Raw genomic sequence first — 18,028 nt, forward strand, 5'->3', positions numbered from 1 at the left:
TTTATTTATATCACCATGAATTTGACAGCTAAAATGTAGAGTGATAAAGGAATAGGGATTGATGACCCAGAAACTCTAGGCTGGTTCTAAAATGATACACACTTTGGGAAAAGTTCTTTCTTTCTTCCACTTATACAGGATTAGGTTGTAGGCTCAAATAATTATAAACAAAGTCATCAAATCCAAAAATTTCCTGTGGGGCCTTCGAAAGTCTTGCTGAACTTGGGATATTGTTCCTATTGTGAATCTACCCCCATGCATTGTCTACATAGGTAATGCCAGTAGACACCCCTTATTATTTGCTGCTGTTATTTTAAGTTATGTCTGACTCTTTGTGACCCCATGGACACATGGAGGGTCCTGTCAGGCTCCTCTGTCCATGGGATTTTCTGGGCCAGATTACTGGAGTGCCTTGCCATTTTCTCCTCCAGAAGCTCTTCCCGACCCACGGTTCAAACCCACATCTCCAGGTCTCCTGCATTGCAGATGTATTCTCTACTGCTGAGTCACCCGTGAAGCCTCCCCTAATCATGGTCCCAATGAAAACAGTCTCTCCTGCAAGCCTCCAAAATGTCCCCAGGGAGGTGATACAGCTTTCCATTCTTTGAACAGAGCATGATTTTTCAAGTCATGTTCTTGCCTTTGAGCCCGTTGGGTTTGAACTGCCCTTCCTCTGTTCTACCTGTTGTTTAAGGTGTTTAAGGTATAGCTCAGGCTTCCGTAGTGGCTCAGAAGTAAAGAACCCGCCTGCAGTGCAGAAGAGGCTGGGGATGTGGGTTCAGTTCCTGGGTTGGAAAAATCCCCTGGAAGAGGAAATGGCAACCCATTCCAGAATTCTTGCTTGGGAAATTCCAAGGACAGAGGAGCCTGGCAGGCTACAGTCCACGGGGTCACATAGAATCTGACACAACTAAGTGCACATGCACATGCAGATATTAACCCCTATGTGACTCCTTCCCTAACTCCTCCACATGCACATGCAGATATTAACTCCTATGTGACTCCTTTCCTAACTCCTCCACATGCACATGCAGGTATTAGCATCTATGTGACTCCTTCCCTAACTCCTCCACATGCACATGCAGATATTAGCTCCTATGTGACTCCTTCCTTAACTCCTCCACATGCCATCAGGCACTTCTGGTCTCTGCTCCCACAGCTCCTGGTCTGAAGCTCAAATGAGAGCATGTTCACACTGGGGTAGGATTGTTGTTTTCTATGTGTGGCTCCTCTCCTAGAATGGGAACTACGAGGCGGCAGTATCATATTTTCCACTCACAGATCTCAGCACTGTGACTCACATGCTGTTAATGGGTGGTGCTGAGTGAGTGAATAATCTCTTCTTTTTAGACTTATGGGCAAGTGATAGAGGAACATATATTTGTGAAGCGGAAAACCAGTTTGGAAAGATCCAGTCCCAGACAACAGTAACAGTGACAGGACTTGGTAAGATCAATGAAGTACTTAGCACACTTTTTGCAAACATTAGGCTTCTCTTACTACCTCATTTCTTCCTTGTACCATTAAAAAAAAAATGTAAATGTCTAATTGCAACATTAGCCATCCTTCCCTCCTAACCTATTTCTAATTTCCTTGATGTTAGAAGTGGAAATAACCTTAGAGATATCCGCTTTAAGCTCCTTACCTTCCACTTGAAGAAATGAAGCTCAATTGAATAAATTCATTTAAGTCTAAGTATGAATACATACACACACACACATGGTTGTGGTATTCTTTTCTAGTTCTTTTCTTTACACTTATCATTTTAGTCCACATGGAATTATTTCTCTGTGTGATATGAATTAAGAATACAAAATCCTTTCTTTCCAAGTGGTAAGACTTTGTTACAGTATCTTTATTGAATATTCTCTTCCCACTGATTAAAATACCCATTTGGCCACACACTTAAATTTATATTCTATGTCTGTTCCTTGGGATTCTGTTCATATGCTACTCCTACACTATTTAAATTATTATAGCATGTATTGTGATTTTTAAATCTGTCAGTTCATGTTTCTCATTACTACAATATTTTGTACAATAACTTCTAAAATACTTTCTTCATGTATCTCCCTTTGTTTATCTATATATGCTTACATTTTCCAAGAAGAATCTCTTAGGGCTGTTACTTTGATTTATGTTGAATTTTATTCATTGATTTCTAGAAAAGAATATGTTTACAATGTTTCCGTGCCTTCCATCATTCTATTTGCCTGAGCTGTTATAAGAGCCTCCCCACTAATCTCATCCCTTCTAATTGTCCCTTGTCCAGTAAGTTCCCAGATGAATACTTCCTGATGATTCTACTTTTCTATTTATCAATGCTTTCAAACACTCCATCTCTCTGTTGAATATTTTGCAGATTTCTTGGCTTGACTTTTCTGGACTTTAAGCCATAGACCTACCCTACGTAACTTTATTTACTTCTATACTGTTACCTGTCCTCTTGCCAGTCTCTCTTGCTTAGAAAGGTCCTATATCTCTATCTTCTAATTTGTACATATGTGCAATTAAATATCTTGTTCTTGAAAACTCGGTTTTCTAGTAGCTTCCCTAGTAGTCATCTTGGTCTATAAAAGAATCGGCCTTCCCTTTGAGTGAATTACTGCTGATGGTGGCCGTGTGCTCTCTCTGATTTAGTTGCTCCGCTCATTGGAATCAGCCCCCCGGTGACCAGTGTAATTGAAGGACAGCAGCTTACTTTGCCTTGTGCTCTGCTGGCTGGAAATCCCATTCCAGAACGTCGGTGGACTAAAAATTCAGCCATGGTAAGAGCATTTTAAATCCATGCGTTCATATTTCCTAATTTTCTTGAGTAAGAGGCAATGTGTTTCAACCACTGAAATTTCAATAAAATAAATATGCAAACATTTATTTTTTAAATGTATCAAAATGTTTTTTCAGTATTAACATGTTTATGCAGTTTATATGATTTTGGAATTAATATGATGGAGAAATAGTCAATGGTGTAATTTTTATGATTTTGCATTAAATTCAATGTTACTAGAAAATTCCAGAATATGTAAAAAATGAAGCAAGGATGAAGTTTGTTTTCATAGCATTTAAATATTCTTCTTTGCAGGACCTAATAAAATGTTAATATTCTCATAAAATTATTTCATTTTATATTTTAATCTTTATTATTATCTTCAAACATTCTTGTACAGTGAACTATTTTACAATGTGGATCAATTTTGTGTCATTGTTTTTCAAGGCATAACTTGTGATTATGAAGGAATTTGAAAAATTTTCACAGTTCTAAGGAATTATTCTGCAAACATACTATCTATGGCAATAAATTTTCATCTAGTTCAGAGCATTTTTCCTTCTATTTTCCAGAGTACTTAGACTTACTCTCCTCTTGAAGTGCCAATTAAAAGTGAATTGAATCTATGAAATAAGATGTAAAAATGTTCATATTTGCATAAAAACCCGAGAAAAATGAGTGCACCTCACTCAATAATAAATGCCCTTATGACATAGGATGATACTGTTTGAGCACTTAAGTACCCTGTGGTTGAACAAAACACATAAATGGTACAGAGTTAGCGGTAATGATTATTAACAAACTCTTGTCACCCTTCTCTCATGTACTTCCTATATCATGCATTTACTTCTGATGGTTGTATCTGTCACTGAATAGGGTGGGTGTTGAGATCATTCTCTCAGTTTGAGTGATGCTTGATTACCAAAATAAAAATGTCAAACGGCTTGCAATTGGTAATCAAGTCTTCTTGAAAAAGAACAAATTAAACTGATAGTAAGAGTCAAATTTGGGATCTGCATGATAACCAAAATTACAGAAACAGGGAATAAATGTTGTTTCTATTTCTTTCTCTTTCCAACATGTGCATAATTCCAACAGATGTTAGTGGATAGAATTTTTGGTGGTATATCACAATGACATACAAATGTTACAATGTTTGGTAACATTTTATGCTCATCATTTTTCACTTAAAGATGTTAAAATATTTCGTTATTTTGTAAGACATTTAAATTATCCAGTTGGGAAAGAAAGCAGATCTGCTTTTGGCTTAGACACTATTGCCTTTTTAATTAAAAATGGCTTTTTTTCCCTTCAAGTTGGTCCAAAACCCTTACATCACTGTACGCAGTGATGGGAGTCTCCATATTGAAAGAGTCCGCTTGCAGGATGGAGGCGAGTATACTTGTGTGGCCAGTAACGTTGCTGGAACCACTAACAAAACGACCACTGTGGACGTGCATGGTAAGAGGCGCATCCATCATAATTTTTTTCCCAGTTCAGAACTGGGTCTATGTCTTTAAAGCAAATCACTCTGTTCCTCTAATTATAAGAAGTAGATATCTTTCCTAATTGTTATTCTTAACAAAAAGCCTTATTTCTTGAACAATATTTAACATTGTTAAGGCTGTTTCCAGATTTCCCTTTCCTGTGTACACAAAAAGATATTATTGGGAGTCACTAGCTGAGTCTGTCCAAGGGCTTTTAAGTGGTTTCTTAATTGATAAAAGTGAACTTAGCTCTCAAAGAGTTATGTTTAAAAATACATTTTAATTTCAGGCGAGCAGAACTTATTATGCCATCCAAACTGCCTCTTCTTTTCAGATTGTGTAAGTGGTCCTTACTAATAACCCCTTTGTGTGTTAGTTAGAAATGACCTAAACTTTTCTAAAGGCCATCTCATGTGGTCCAGACAATCTTTTTGCATGTTATAAAGGTCAAAAATAAAAAAAATCCAGAAGCTATCTTTTTTTCCGTTCGTGAGTAACCATTGTCAACTTTTTACGTCTCAATAGATGACAGCTACATAGTTTAAGAAATTGTCATAATTTTTTTTTTAATATTTCCTTTAAAGACTTTGCAACATTGCTTTTCTAAAGTGTAGTATTAAAAACTAGCTCTGTGTACAGGGATGGAAGTAGAATAGAACATTTATTTTTAGTAGTTGATTCAGTCTTTTTTAGGGCCTGAATTGGACAATCCATTAATTTCCAAATTTTGCTTGTTCTGTTGAAGTTTCCAGTGAATGCAGGCCATCTTCTTTTTAATGTCTGCTTTTCCTATAAATAACCTCTTCCACCGCTTTCAGTCTCAGACCAATCTTGTGCCAATCTTCACTAACCTTGTATGAAATATTCTTGAAGAAATAGTCAAGTAACACTAAATTATTTATGGTCCAAAAGAGTAAATACATAATGCCAGGTTGGCTACAGTTGTGTTTCATGTATGGCTAGAGGCCTTACATTTCCCAGAGGCTGCTTATGGGCTGGTTTGACAATCGACCGTAGAAATGTACTCACGTCATCTTCCTTTGACTTATAACAACTGCCTAGAATATTGCCTTGAGATGGATTCTGATATAAATTTTCACTTGGGTCAAAGAGTGACATGAAGTTGGCCAGACTCAAGGAGTTGGAGAAGACTGACAAACCAATGATATGGTTCATTAAGATAAAGGAAATTTAACAATGAAAAGTTAAAGAGGTCATTTGAGAACATTGTTTCATTCATCGTAGTCCAAAATGAATAACTGATTTAGTTAATAAGATTAAGAAAAAATTAACCTAACCATTTGACATAGACTAAACCAACCAGCTATCTAGAGGAAAGATTTGTCTTTGAGTTGGATGCGATGCAGTATTATAGTTTCTCTATACCTCTGTATTTATGTTAATTTCATCACTCTGCCTCTCCACTTTTAAGAATATTTATTATATCCTGAGTTAAATCATAATGGAAAAGAAAAAAAGAAAGTATATATACGTTTAAATGAGTTACTTTGCTATTTATGATAGATTAACACAACATTGTAAATCAACTATACTTTGGTTTAATCAATTAAAAAATATAGTAAAGGCTTTCAATGAGTTCTTAAAATAATTGTATTAACAAATGCAAATTAGAATGACAAGCCATTTCATTGTTTATGTTGATTTACATAGATTGACAATCTGGAAAGTAAAAGCTCTTCATACTCAAATGTGATCAGAGTTGAAGGCTGTTGCCTGCATTTATAGCTGACATTTGCCTTTATATCTGTCAAACTTAATATGCATTTAAGAAAATGGCTTATTCCACATTGCCACAAAATGACAGCAAAGTTGAAAATTGACTATTCTGTGATAATTCTGGAAATTAAATTTCTCGCTTTAAAGAGTAGCCCGACATTCTTGTTTAGGGCTGGGAATTTGCTGCCAATTCTTCAAGAAGATATTATCTAAGGAGTAAGCCTAGTCTTAGGAAAATACAAGAACAAAGCTAATCTAATCTTCCTTTTCTAAAAGGAAGCTTTTGCACTGAGGTCTCTGGTATCTCTTGTCTGGTTAATTTCAACTCCAGGGTAGCTGGGATCATTCTAGGTATATTTGACTTAAAGATAAGAGACACAGTGCCTGAGCACTAGAGAGCAGCTGCATCTTTCAGGGGAAGGAAAGGAAATGCATGATATATATATACACACATGCACTTTTATGATGTTCATTATGCTGTGTTAGGAACTTTCATGTATGAGAGCTTCTTTAATCAAATTCATTATTTTGAGAACGTCAAGTAATGGTAATTTTTTGTATTCGGAGAGGTTATGATTGGGCTTCCCTGGTGGCTCAGATGGTACAGGAGACCCAGGTTCAATCCCTGGGTCAGGAAGGCCCACTGGAGAAGGGAATGGCAACTCACCCCAGTATTCTTGCCTGGAGAATCCCATGGACAGAGGAGCCTGGTGGGCTACAGGTCAGAGGGTCACAAAGAGTCAGACATGACTGAGAAACTAACACTGGTATGATTCGCAGATTTACACAGAATGGAATGATAGGATCTTCTCTTTCCTATTGCTTCACTCATTAGCGTCAATTCTTTAGTTGCTTTCTAAAATCAAAAGGTATGCCATTTTTTCTAGCAGAAAACATCGACTTAGAATCGTGTATTTTAGACTTTTAAATGTAAACTCCTAAGGCCTTTCAAGTATAACTTTTGAGTTCCTTTTGAGGAAACAGATTCTTTTTTCAAGGTTAAATTTAGTAGCTTGCTAAGTGATTCTTGTGTATAGACAGATATTTAATGTGTAGTGGTTAAATAGTCCATTTCTCTAGAGTTGAGTTTAAGTCAGCTCACTGTAATGCACAATGGTGAAAGATATATGTTAAATGTGTAACACTCAGGGTGTAGTTCTTTTTTTTTTTTTTTAATTTTATTTTATTAGTTGGAGGCTAATTACTTCACAACATTTCAGTGGGGTTTGTCATACATTGACATGAATCAACCATAGAGTTACACGTATTCCCCATCCCGATCCCCCCTCCCACCTCCCTCTCCACCCGACTCCTCTGGGTCCTCCCAGTGCACCAGGCCCGAGCACTTGACTCATGCATCCCACCTGGGCTGGTGATCTGTTTCACCATAGATAATATACATGCTGTTCTTTCGAAACATCCCACCCTCACCTTCTCCCACAGAGTCCAAAAGTCTGTTCTGTACTTCTGTGTCTCTTTTTCTGTTTTGCATATAGGGTTATCGTTACCATCTTTCTAAATTCCATATATATGTGTTAGTATGCTGTAATGTTCTTTATCTTTCTGGCTCACCTCACTCTGTATAATGGGCTCCAGTTTCATCCATCTCATTAGAACTGATTCAAATGCATTCTTTTTAACGGCTGAGTAATATTCTATGGTGTATTCCTTATCCATTCGTCTGCTGATGGGCATCTAGGTTGCTTCCATGTCCTGGCTATTATAAACAGTGCTGCGACAGGGTGTAGTTCTATCTTGAATTTCTGGAAAATACAGATTTCCTTCAATCCTCTCATATTTTTGTTGGGAAAATCAACCATATTACACATAATTTACTACTTCATTTTAAGTTTTTATTTAAATTGTTCAGATTGTAACTCTTGTATTTACTTTATCACACTCCCTTACAAATGACCCTACATTTTAACAGAAAGGATTGTCTTTGCTAGTTCTTCTAAATATTTGGTTTATCTTGAAAAAGTTCTGCTTTAAACTTGTCAGGCAAAATGGAAGGGTAGGCACTCAGATTCTGCGTATTGCTTCCTTTTCCAGTTCTGCCAACCATTCAGCATGGACAGCAGATCCTTAGTACCATTGAAGGCATTCCAGTAACTTTACCCTGCAAAGCAAGTGGAATTCCCAAACCATCTATTGCCTGGTCCAAGGTAAAGGATGCATTTAGTGGTGCTTGTTAATGACATGTACTGTAACAACAACATTTGAATGTTTTTAGTCATACCTGGAACTTGTCACTCTCCTATAGGATATTATAGAAAGAAAAAACCATGCAGTCTTACCTCTTGGAAGTGACCTTAAAATGTCCTTAGTGCATTCACCTATTTGATCCTTAAGTAGTGTTCACACAACAGAGAACATTAATATAGCACATTCTGTGGGCTAGGCATTTTTCTGAGCATTTCACGTGTTTCAGCAGATCCTTTTTTTATTCCCTATCAGTGGTTGATCCCAAGCCATTTTGACTTCAGTGTAGCTCTGGTGGACAGCTCCGTGCTGTCTGCCAGGGTCACCCTTCATGCATGTACCTCTCTAGTTTGGGGACTCAGGGCTTTCTTCAAGTTGCGCAAGCAAGCTCCTGCTGAGTGGTCAGGAAGTACAGGAACATTAACTGCTGGGAGGGGGAGATGTCCAATATATATGCCCCATTTCTCATCTATCAGGTGACCCCTTCTGAGTCTATGTGCATAGTGTCTCAGAGGAGCCCCAGCACACGCTGAGCTTGCAAATCCAGTGCCAGAGCACACGGGGACAGTGAAACCCTTTATTAGCCTGCCTTCCTTCTTGCATCGCTCTCCCACCCTCCTCTTCAAGGCTCTGGGAATCACTTTCCAAGTAAGTTCCCTGAGTCCAGATCTTTGTCTTGGCATCTACTCGTCTCAAAACCAAAACAAGACACATATGTGAACTTGTTTGGACTTTGCTAGTGACTCAGTGGTAAAGAATCCACCAGCCAATGTAGGAGACATGGGTTCAATCCCTGGGTCATGAAGATCCCCTGGAAGAGAAAATGGCAACCCATGGTAGTATTCTTGCCTGGGAAATCCCATGGACAGAGGAGCTTGGCGGGATGCCATGACCATGGGGTCACAAAGAGTCAGACATGACTTAACGACTAAACAACAATAACAGTGAACTCGTTTATCCCCCCTTCTATTCCCTTGTCATGAAGTTTTATGGTTTTTCATTGCAGTAAGGAAAAACATTTTCTGGCAAAGTCTTTTCCATAGTTTAATAGCTTCGAAGATGGCATAATTTAATTAAATCTGATAGAAAATAATGTGAAATGATGGCATAATAATGAAATATGGTGTTTGTAGAATTAGAACACAACCAGAGTATTGTGCCTTAATATCTAATTTTTTAAACTGTATATTTTATATCGAAGTATAGCCAATTAACAATGTCATGATAGTTTCACATGCACAGCAAAGGAACTCAGCCATACATGTACGTGTGTCCATTTTCCCCCAAATTGCTCTCCCATCCAGCCTGCCACATAACATTGAACAGAGCTCCCTGTGTTATAAAGTAGGTCCTTGCTGGTTATCCATTTTAAATGTGGCAGTGTGTATATGTTCGTCTCAAATTTTATAACTATCCCTTCCCCCAGTACTTCCCTCTTGGTAACCGTAAGTTCATTCTCTCAGTGTGTGAGTCTGTTTCTGTTTTGTAAATAAGTTCATTTGTATCATTTATTTTTTATATATATATTCAGCATATAAGGGATATCATGCAGTAATTCTCTCTGACTTACTTCACTCAGTATGACAGTTTCTAGGTCCACCCATGTCATTGCAAATGGCATTAGTTCATTCTTTTTAATGGCGAGTAATATTCCATTGTATGTATTTACCACATCATCTTTTTTTTTTTTTTTTTTTTTTTTTTTTATGTCACAGATAATGTTTATTGCATACACATTTTTTTTTCAATGACAAGAGTAAGCGTTGGAGTTATATACAGTTTTTTTTTTTTTTTTTTTTTTTTTAATATTATTTTATTAGTTGGAGGCCAATCACTTTACAACATTTCAGTGGGTTTTGTCATACATTGACATGAATCAGCCATATAGTTACATGTATTCCCCATCCCGATCCCCCCTCCCACCTCCCTCCCCACCCGACTCCTCAGGGTCCTCCCAGTGCACCAGGCCCGAGCACCTGACTCTTGTATCCCACCTGGGCTGGTGGTCCGTTTCACCATAGATAATATACATGCTGTTCTTTCAAAACATCCCACCCTCACGTTCTCCCCCAGAGTTCAAAAGTCTGTTCTGTACTTCTGTGTCTCTTTTTCTGTTTTGCATATAGGGTTATCATTACCATCTTTCTAAATTCCATATATATGTGTTAGTATGCTGTAATGTTCTTTATCTTTCTGACTTACTTCACTCTGTATAATGGGCTCCAGTTTCATCCATCTCATTAGAACTGATTCAAATGAATTCTTTTTAACGGCTGAGTAATATTCCATGGTGTATATGTACCACAGCTTCCTTATCCATTCATCTGCTGATGGGCATCTAGGTTGCTTCCATGTCCTGGCTATTATAAACAGTGCTGCGATGAACATTGGGGTGCACGTGTCTCTTTCAGATCTGGATTCCTCAGTGTGTATGCCCAGAAGTGGTATTGCTGGGTCATATGGCAGTTCTATTTCCAGTTTTTTAAGAAATCTCCACACTGTTTTCCATAGTGGCTGTACTAGTTTGCATTCCCACCAACAGTGTAAGAGGGTTCCCTTTTCTCCACACCCTCTCCAGCATTTATTGCTTGTAGACTTTTGGATAGCAGCCATCCTGACTGGCGTGTAATGGTACCTCATTGTGGTTTTGATTTGCATTTCTCTGATGATGAGTGATGTTGAGCATCTTTTCATGTGTTTGTTAGCCATCTGTATGTCTTCTTTGGAGAAATGTCTGTTTAGTTCTTTGGCCCATTTTTTGATTGGGTCGTTTATTTTTCTGGAATTGAGCTTCAGGAGTTGCTTGTATATTTTTGAGATTAATCCTTTGTCTGTTTCCTCATTTGTTATTATTTTCTCCCAATCTGAGGGCTGTCTTTTCACCTTACTTATAGTTTCCTTTGTTGTGCAAAAGCTTTTAATTTTCATTAGGTCCCATTTGTTTATTTTTGCTTTTATTTCCAATATTCTGGGAGGTGGGTCATAGAAGATCTTGCTGTGATTTATGTCGGAGAGTGTTTTGCCTATGTTCTCCTCTAGGAGTTTTATAGTTTCTGGTCTTACATTTAGATCTTTAATCCATTTTGAGTTTATTTTTGTGTATGGTGTTAGGAAGTGTTCTAGTTTCATTCTTTTACAAGTGGTTAACCAGTTTTCCCAGCACCACTTGTTAAAGAGATTGTCTTTTTTCCATTGTATATCCTTGCCTCCTTTGTCAAAGATAAGCTGTCCATAGGTTCGTGGATTTATCTCTGGGCTTTCTATTCTGTTCCATTGATCTATATTTCTGTCTTTGTGCCAGTACCATACTGTCTTGATGACTGTGGCTTTGTAGTAGAGTCTGAAGTCAGGCAGGTTGATTCCTCCAGTTCCATTCTTCTTTCTCAAGATTACTTTGGCTATTCGAGGTTTTTTGTATTTCCATACAAATTGTGAAATTATTTGTTCTAGTTCTGTGAAAAATACCGTTGGTAGCTTGATAGGGATTGCATTGAATCTATAGATTGCTTTGGGTAGAATAGCCATTTTGACAATATTGATTCTTCCAATCCATGAACACGGTATGTTTCTCCAACTGTTTGTGTCCTCTTTGATTTCTTTCATCAGTGTTTTATAGTTTTCTATGTATAGGTCTTTTGTTTCTTTAGGTAGATATACTCCTAAGTATTTTATTCTTTTTGTTGCAATGGTGAATGGTATTGTTTCCTTAATTTCTCTTTCTGTTTTTTCATTGTTAGTGTATAGGAATGCAAGGGATTTCTGTGTGTTAATTTTATATCCTGCAACTTTACTATATTCATTAATTAGCTCTAGTAATTTTCTGGTAGAGTCTTTAGGGTTTTCTATGTAGAGGATCATGTCATCTGCAAACAGCGAGAGTTTCACTTCTTCTTTTCCTATCTGGATTCCTTTTATGTCTTTTTCTGCTCTGATTGCTGTGGCCAAAACTTCCAACACTATGTTGAATAGTAGTGGTGAGAGTGGGCATCCTTGTCTTGTTCCTGATTTCAGAGGAAATGCTTTCAATTTTTCACCATTGAGGGTGATGCTTGCTGTGGGTTTGTCATATATAGCTTTTATTATGTTGAGGTATGTTCCTTCTATTCCTGCTTTCTGGAGAGTTTTAATCATAAATGAGTGTTGAATTTTGTCAAAGGCTTTCTCTGCATCTATTGAGATAATCATATGTTTTTTATCTTTCAATTTGTTAATGTGGTGTATTACGTTGATCGATTTGCGGATATTAAAGAATCCTTGCATTCCTGGGATAAAGCCCACTTGGTCATGGTGTATGATTTTTTTAATATGTTGTTGGATTCTGTTTGCTAGAATTTTGTTAAGGATTTTTGCATCTATGTTCATCAGTGATATTGGCCTGTAGTTTTCTTTTTTTGTGGCATCTTTGTCTGGTTTTGGAATTAGGGTGATGGTGGCCTCATAGAATGAGTTTGGAAGTTTACCTTCTTCTGCAATTTTCTGGAAGAGTTTGAGTAAGATAGGTGTTAGCTCTTCTCTAAATTTTTGGTAGAATTCAGCTGTGAAGCCATCTGGTCCTGGGCTTTTGTTTGCTGGAAGATTTCTGATTACAGTTTCGATTTCCTTGCTTGTGATGGCTCTGTTAAGATCTTCTATTTCTTCCTGGTTCAGTTTTGGAAAGTTATACTTTTCTAAGAATTTGTCCATTTCATCCAAGTTGTCCATTTTATTGGCATAGAGCTGCTGGTAGTAGTCTCTTATGATCCTTTGTATTTCAGTGTTGTCTGTTGTGATCTCACCCTTTTCATTTCTTATTTTGTTAATTTGGTTCTTCTCTCTTTGTTTCTTAATGAGTCTTGCTAATGGTTTGTCAATTTTGTTTATTTTTTCAAAAAACCAGCTTTTAGCTTTGTTGATTTTTGCTATGGTCTCTTTAGTTTCTTTTGCATTTATTTCTGCCCTAATTTTTAAGATTTCTTTCCTTCTGCTAACCCTGGGGTTCTTCATTTCTTCCTTCTCTAATTGTTTTAGGTGTAGAGTTAGGTTATTTATTTGGCTTTTTTCTTGTTTCTTGATGTTACCACATCATCTTTATCCATCCAAGACATTTGGATTGCTTTCATGTCTTGGCTATTGTAAACAATGCCACAATGAATGTTGGGGTGCGTGTGTCCTTTTGGACCGTGTTTTTGTCCAGATAGCCATATCATCTAATTTTATGCTTCTGAAAGTCTCTGAAATATAGAGGAATTGGGTTTGATATCTGTAAATTAAATCAAAAGTCTCAGATTCCTGCTTCCTGGGCCCAAAAGTATGGTGGTAAAGCTGACTCCCCAAACTGCACAGTGTCTGGTACTGAATAGAAGTATAATGCATTTTTGGGAAATATAAAAACAAAATCTTTCCTGAATGGCCTTTGTTCTGTGATAATACAATGAAGGTGGAGAGTTTGGCCTCCTGAGCCTGCCTGCCCAGGTTTAATTTCTAGTTCTACCAATGACTGACTCTTTCACCTTGGGCAAGTTATCCTACCAAGCTCCCAGACTTAATACTTTCATCTGTCAAATAGGGATTGTGGTAATTACTACTCATAAGATTGTTGTGAGTACTACCATAGTTAATTCATGTAAAGTTCCAAACGGCGCCTGTCTCAGCACAAACACCCATGCCGTTTGCCGCTTCCTCATCCTCTCCAGTTTTGGTAGTTCTGGAATGAAGGGGACCTGGTTTAGTAGGAAGAAATGTCACCTTGGCATTTTTGTTTTTCTTACAAAGAACTTGCTTTAAATTAGTAGCCTTTCAATCTAATATTTTCTCCCTTAGAGATTTTTTTCTCTCTCTCTCTTCCCCTTCCAGACATTAAGTCACTCCCTTTATTATCTTAAAAAACACTTCACTGTTGTTTTGCAGAAGGGCGAGCTGATTTCCGCCGGCAGTGCTAAGTTTTCCGCAGGGGCTGATGGAAGCCTGTACGTGGTGTCCCCCGGCGGTGAGGAGAGTGGGGAGTATGTGTGCAGCGCCACCAATGCGGCTGGCTCCGCCAAGAGGAAAGTGCAGCTGACTGTCTATGGTGAGAGTCGCCGTGGACGGCTGTTCTCTGATGCCGTCTGTCTGAGCCAAACTCACATTTCTCTCCCAAGTAATGTTACCAGAGGCCTGAACCCCTAAAGTGAACTACTCCCCCAAGTTTATAGTTTTTTTTTTTTTTTTTAACAAAAATGTACTTTTCCTGCCAACCTACGTCTCCTCTCTTTAGATTCTGATTTAAAGGGAGAGAAATGGTATAGCCTTTTGGAAAAAATTTAATGGTGTTTTTCCAAGGAGTATGCTTATGGCACCCAACCCTCTTTAGAAACACCACGTAGTTAAGGCTCCTAGCAAAGCCAAACCTCAGCTATGTCTTGGTTAGCGCTTTGCCTTGAGGGGTTACTTTACATATGGCAGATTCTGAAAGGGCATTTTGGCGGACCTTTTCATTGTGTTCTGAAAGGAAGAGCTGTAAAAGAAAATGTTCTAGTCATTTTCTGTTAAGCTCTCACAGTAAATGTTTATGAAAGCTTTAGATATGTCCCCAAACTTTGAAATCAACAGAATCTTTTTGAAAACTATCTAAGGATATTAGTCGTCCTGATTTTAACTTGAAGTGTGCTTTGTTTTCAATGTGCTCTTTCCTTTCCCAAACTTGTGTTTATTTTAGTAAGGCCCAGAGTGTTCGGAGACCAAAGGGGACCATCCCAGGATAAGCCTGTTGAGATCTCAGTCCTTGCAGGAGAAGAGGTGACCCTTCCATGTGAAGTGAAGAGTTTACCCCCACCCATCATTACCTGGGCCAAAGAAACCCAGCTCATCTCTCCATTCTCTCCAAGGTAGGTGACCTGGGATGAGTTGCAACACGTGAAACAATATCTTGGGACAGATGACTGTATCTGTTCGGGTTTTCACATGTCTCAAAAAAAAAAACTTCTTATTTTTTATTAATTTTTATTGGAGTATAGTTGCTTTACAATATTGTGTTCATTTCTACAGCAAAGTGAATCAATTTTAAGTATACATCTATCCCCTCTTTTTTAGATTTCCTTTCCATTAGGTTACCACAGAACGTTGAGTAGAATTCTCTGTGCTATACAGTAGGTTCTCATTAGTTATCTATTTTATACACAGTATCAGTAATGTACATGTGTCAATATTAATCTCCCAGTTCATCCCATCCCCACTTTTCCCATTGGTGTCCATAAGTTCTCCACATCTGTGTCTCTATTTCTGCTTTGCAAATAAGTTCTTCTGTACCATTCTTCTAGATTCCACATATAAGCAGTATTATATGATACTTGATGCTACTTGTTTTTGTCTTTCTTACTTCACTCCATATGATAATCTCTAGGTCTATCCACATCTCTGCAGATGGCACTATTTTGTTCCTTTTTATTGCTGAATAATATTTCATTGTATGTACGTACCTCATCTTCTTTATCCATTCCTCTGTCGGTGGACATTTAGGTTGGTTCCATATCCTGACTATTGTAAATAGTGCTACAGTGAACATGGGGTGCATGTATCTTTTTGAACTATGGTTTTCTCTTAGTGTCTGCCCAGGAGAGGGATTGCTGGGTCATGTGGTAATTACATTTTTAGTTTTTTGAGGAACCTCCATACTATTCTCCATAGTGGCTGTACCAATTTACGTTTCCAGTAACAGGGTCGGAGGGTTCACTTTTCTCCAGACTTTCTCCAGCATTTATTGTTTGTAGATTTTTTTCTTGATGGCCGTTCTGACCAGAGTGACGTGATACCACATTGTCATTTTGATTTGCATTTCTCTAATAACTGGTAATGTCAAGCATCTTTTCATGTGTTTGTTGGCCATTTGTATGTCATCTTTGGAGAAATATCCATTAGATCTTCCCCTCAGAATGGGAGAAAATATTTTCAAACAAAACAACTGACAAGGATTAATCTCCAAAATATACAAACAGCTCATGCAGCTCAGTATAAAAAAAAAGCCCAATCGAGAAGCCCAATTTTAAATTTTGAGATAATTTATATTATAGTGAGCCTACAGGAAACATGTAAACCTTCTAAATCATTCTTTAAGAACAGAAATGCTAAAACTGAGCTTTGGACATAACCTTGCACTGGTACATTCTACAAGGTAGTTATGGAAATGGGAGGTGGGGATGTAGATTTGTATGTAGATTCTTGTTAGCACAAAGTGCATATTATCTATTAAATTGCATTATTCCCAGAGAAGCAATAAAACACAGTGGGTTCTCTAATATCAAGGTTTTGACTTTCATTAGGTAGTTTTGTACAAATCTTTTTGATTAAACCAAAGCCCTTAAACAAACAAAGATCCACTGAAAATACATTTGACAGGCTAAGAGTCATGGAAAGCAGAATGCCAGAGACTTTCAGAGCACAACTTTTGTTGCCGTGCAGGTGTGAGTTTAAATTTACCTCCACTACATAAAGCTTCTTTGAAACTTTGGCAGTTTTTTCAGTGGGTCTCTTTGAACCTCGGACTTTTTGTTTATAGAATGAGGATAATTCCTGAAAGGATGATACAATGTGCATTCCATATTTCTCCTCTTGTTCTCAAAGAACGGTATCAATTACTGTTTTAACTCAGTATCATGCCAGAAGTTACCGGCAGAATAAGAACTATCATCTCTAGCTATTGTCTCTTGGACTTGTTGATTTGTATAGTTTTGAAGCTATAAATTCATGCCACTCTAGTTTCCCTGCCACTGTTGAGGGAAAAAAGTAAACAATGAAGAATTACTTTATTATTTCTTTGAAAAAAGAAAAAAACTTGCCTTGAAATTTTTGAATAGCAGAAATACCTTATTTCAGATAATGTTGAAGTTTCATCTTTCCCCTTCTCAGTCAGTCTCTTTCTCTCTTCTCAGGGGCAAACACTGCCACAGACTTGATGCGTAGCCTATACATACATCCTTAGATAGTATAGAATATTTTCTCTGCTTTTAATTTTGTTTCATGTACATGTTTTCAGCTCACCATTGTAGCGTGTTGCCTATTATTCTACTGCTTGCTTTATTGAGTCAACTTTTATCCATTTTTGTACATGTAGATTCAATTTATTCATTTTCATTACCATAAACATATTCTACATTTTATTTATACAAATTTCTCTATGCTCTGGTTTATTTTGTGTTTCTACATTTTATTCCTTTTTTTTCCCCCTTGGCTTTAGAAACAAAACTTTTCAGGGAATATCTTATTATGTCTCTCTTTATATGCATATGCATGAGTTTCTTTGAGACTTGTACCTAAAACCACAATTTCTAATTAGGATGAATTCCTGTTTTGAGCTTTGTAGACATTGCCTAACTGCCTTCTGAAGGGGCACTCCTGATTTACCTTCCACCAGCAGAATATAGATGTACCTGTTGCCACATTATCAACAATGCATGGTGGCGACTGACTTAAAGTTTTTCGCCATTCACATAAGTGTGAAATGGTACCTTGCAACTACCTTACTTTTCACGTGACTGAATGCCAGTGGGCCTGGAATGCTTTCTCCTGTTTGTTGGCCGTTTGTGTTGTCTGTGAATTGCATCTTTAAACCTGCTCCAGTGTTCTGGTGACTTATTTTTCTTTTTATTATTGAATATAGAAATTTGAGTTTTGTTCTTAATAACAATCTGTCTCTTGTATGTGTTGAAAATATCTCAGAATACTCCTTGCCTTTCAAGTTAATTTATATATGGTGTCTAGTTCCATCCCTGGGTCGGGAGGATCCCCTGGAGAAGGAAATGGCAACCCTCTCCAGTATTCTTGCCTGGAGAATCCCATGGACTCAGGAGCCTGATGAGCTACAGTCCATGGGGTTGCTAAGAGT

General features: G+C 37.5%; 1 protein-coding gene across 6 annotated transcripts in view; it reads left to right on the plus strand.

Moving 5' to 3' along the window:
* HMCN1 (hemicentin 1) overlaps nucleotides 1-18,028 on the plus strand; it is a 517,313-nt gene that overhangs the window by 266,173 nt on the left and 233,112 nt on the right. For all 6 annotated transcript variants that reach the window (XR_010663324.1, XR_010663323.1, XM_065936211.1 and 3 more), the window contains exons 17-22: nucleotides 1,351-1,446; nucleotides 2,641-2,768; nucleotides 4,084-4,228; nucleotides 8,044-8,156; nucleotides 14,080-14,239; nucleotides 14,867-15,035. Coding sequence is in view for 4 of the 6 variants with exons in the window: in XM_065936211.1 (XP_065792283.1) it covers nucleotides 1,351-1,446; nucleotides 2,641-2,768; nucleotides 4,084-4,228; nucleotides 8,044-8,156; nucleotides 14,080-14,239; nucleotides 14,867-15,035 (811 nt within the window). In the remaining 2 variants the exon portion in view is untranslated. The remainder of the gene's footprint in view (nucleotides 1-1,350; nucleotides 1,447-2,640; nucleotides 2,769-4,083; nucleotides 4,229-8,043; nucleotides 8,157-14,079; nucleotides 14,240-14,866; nucleotides 15,036-18,028) is intronic.

This window comes from Muntiacus reevesi, chromosome 5 (genome assembly GCF_963930625.1).
Source record: "Muntiacus reevesi chromosome 5, mMunRee1.1, whole genome shotgun sequence".
In the NCBI taxonomy this organism is placed as follows: domain Eukaryota; kingdom Metazoa; phylum Chordata; class Mammalia; order Artiodactyla; family Cervidae; genus Muntiacus; species Muntiacus reevesi.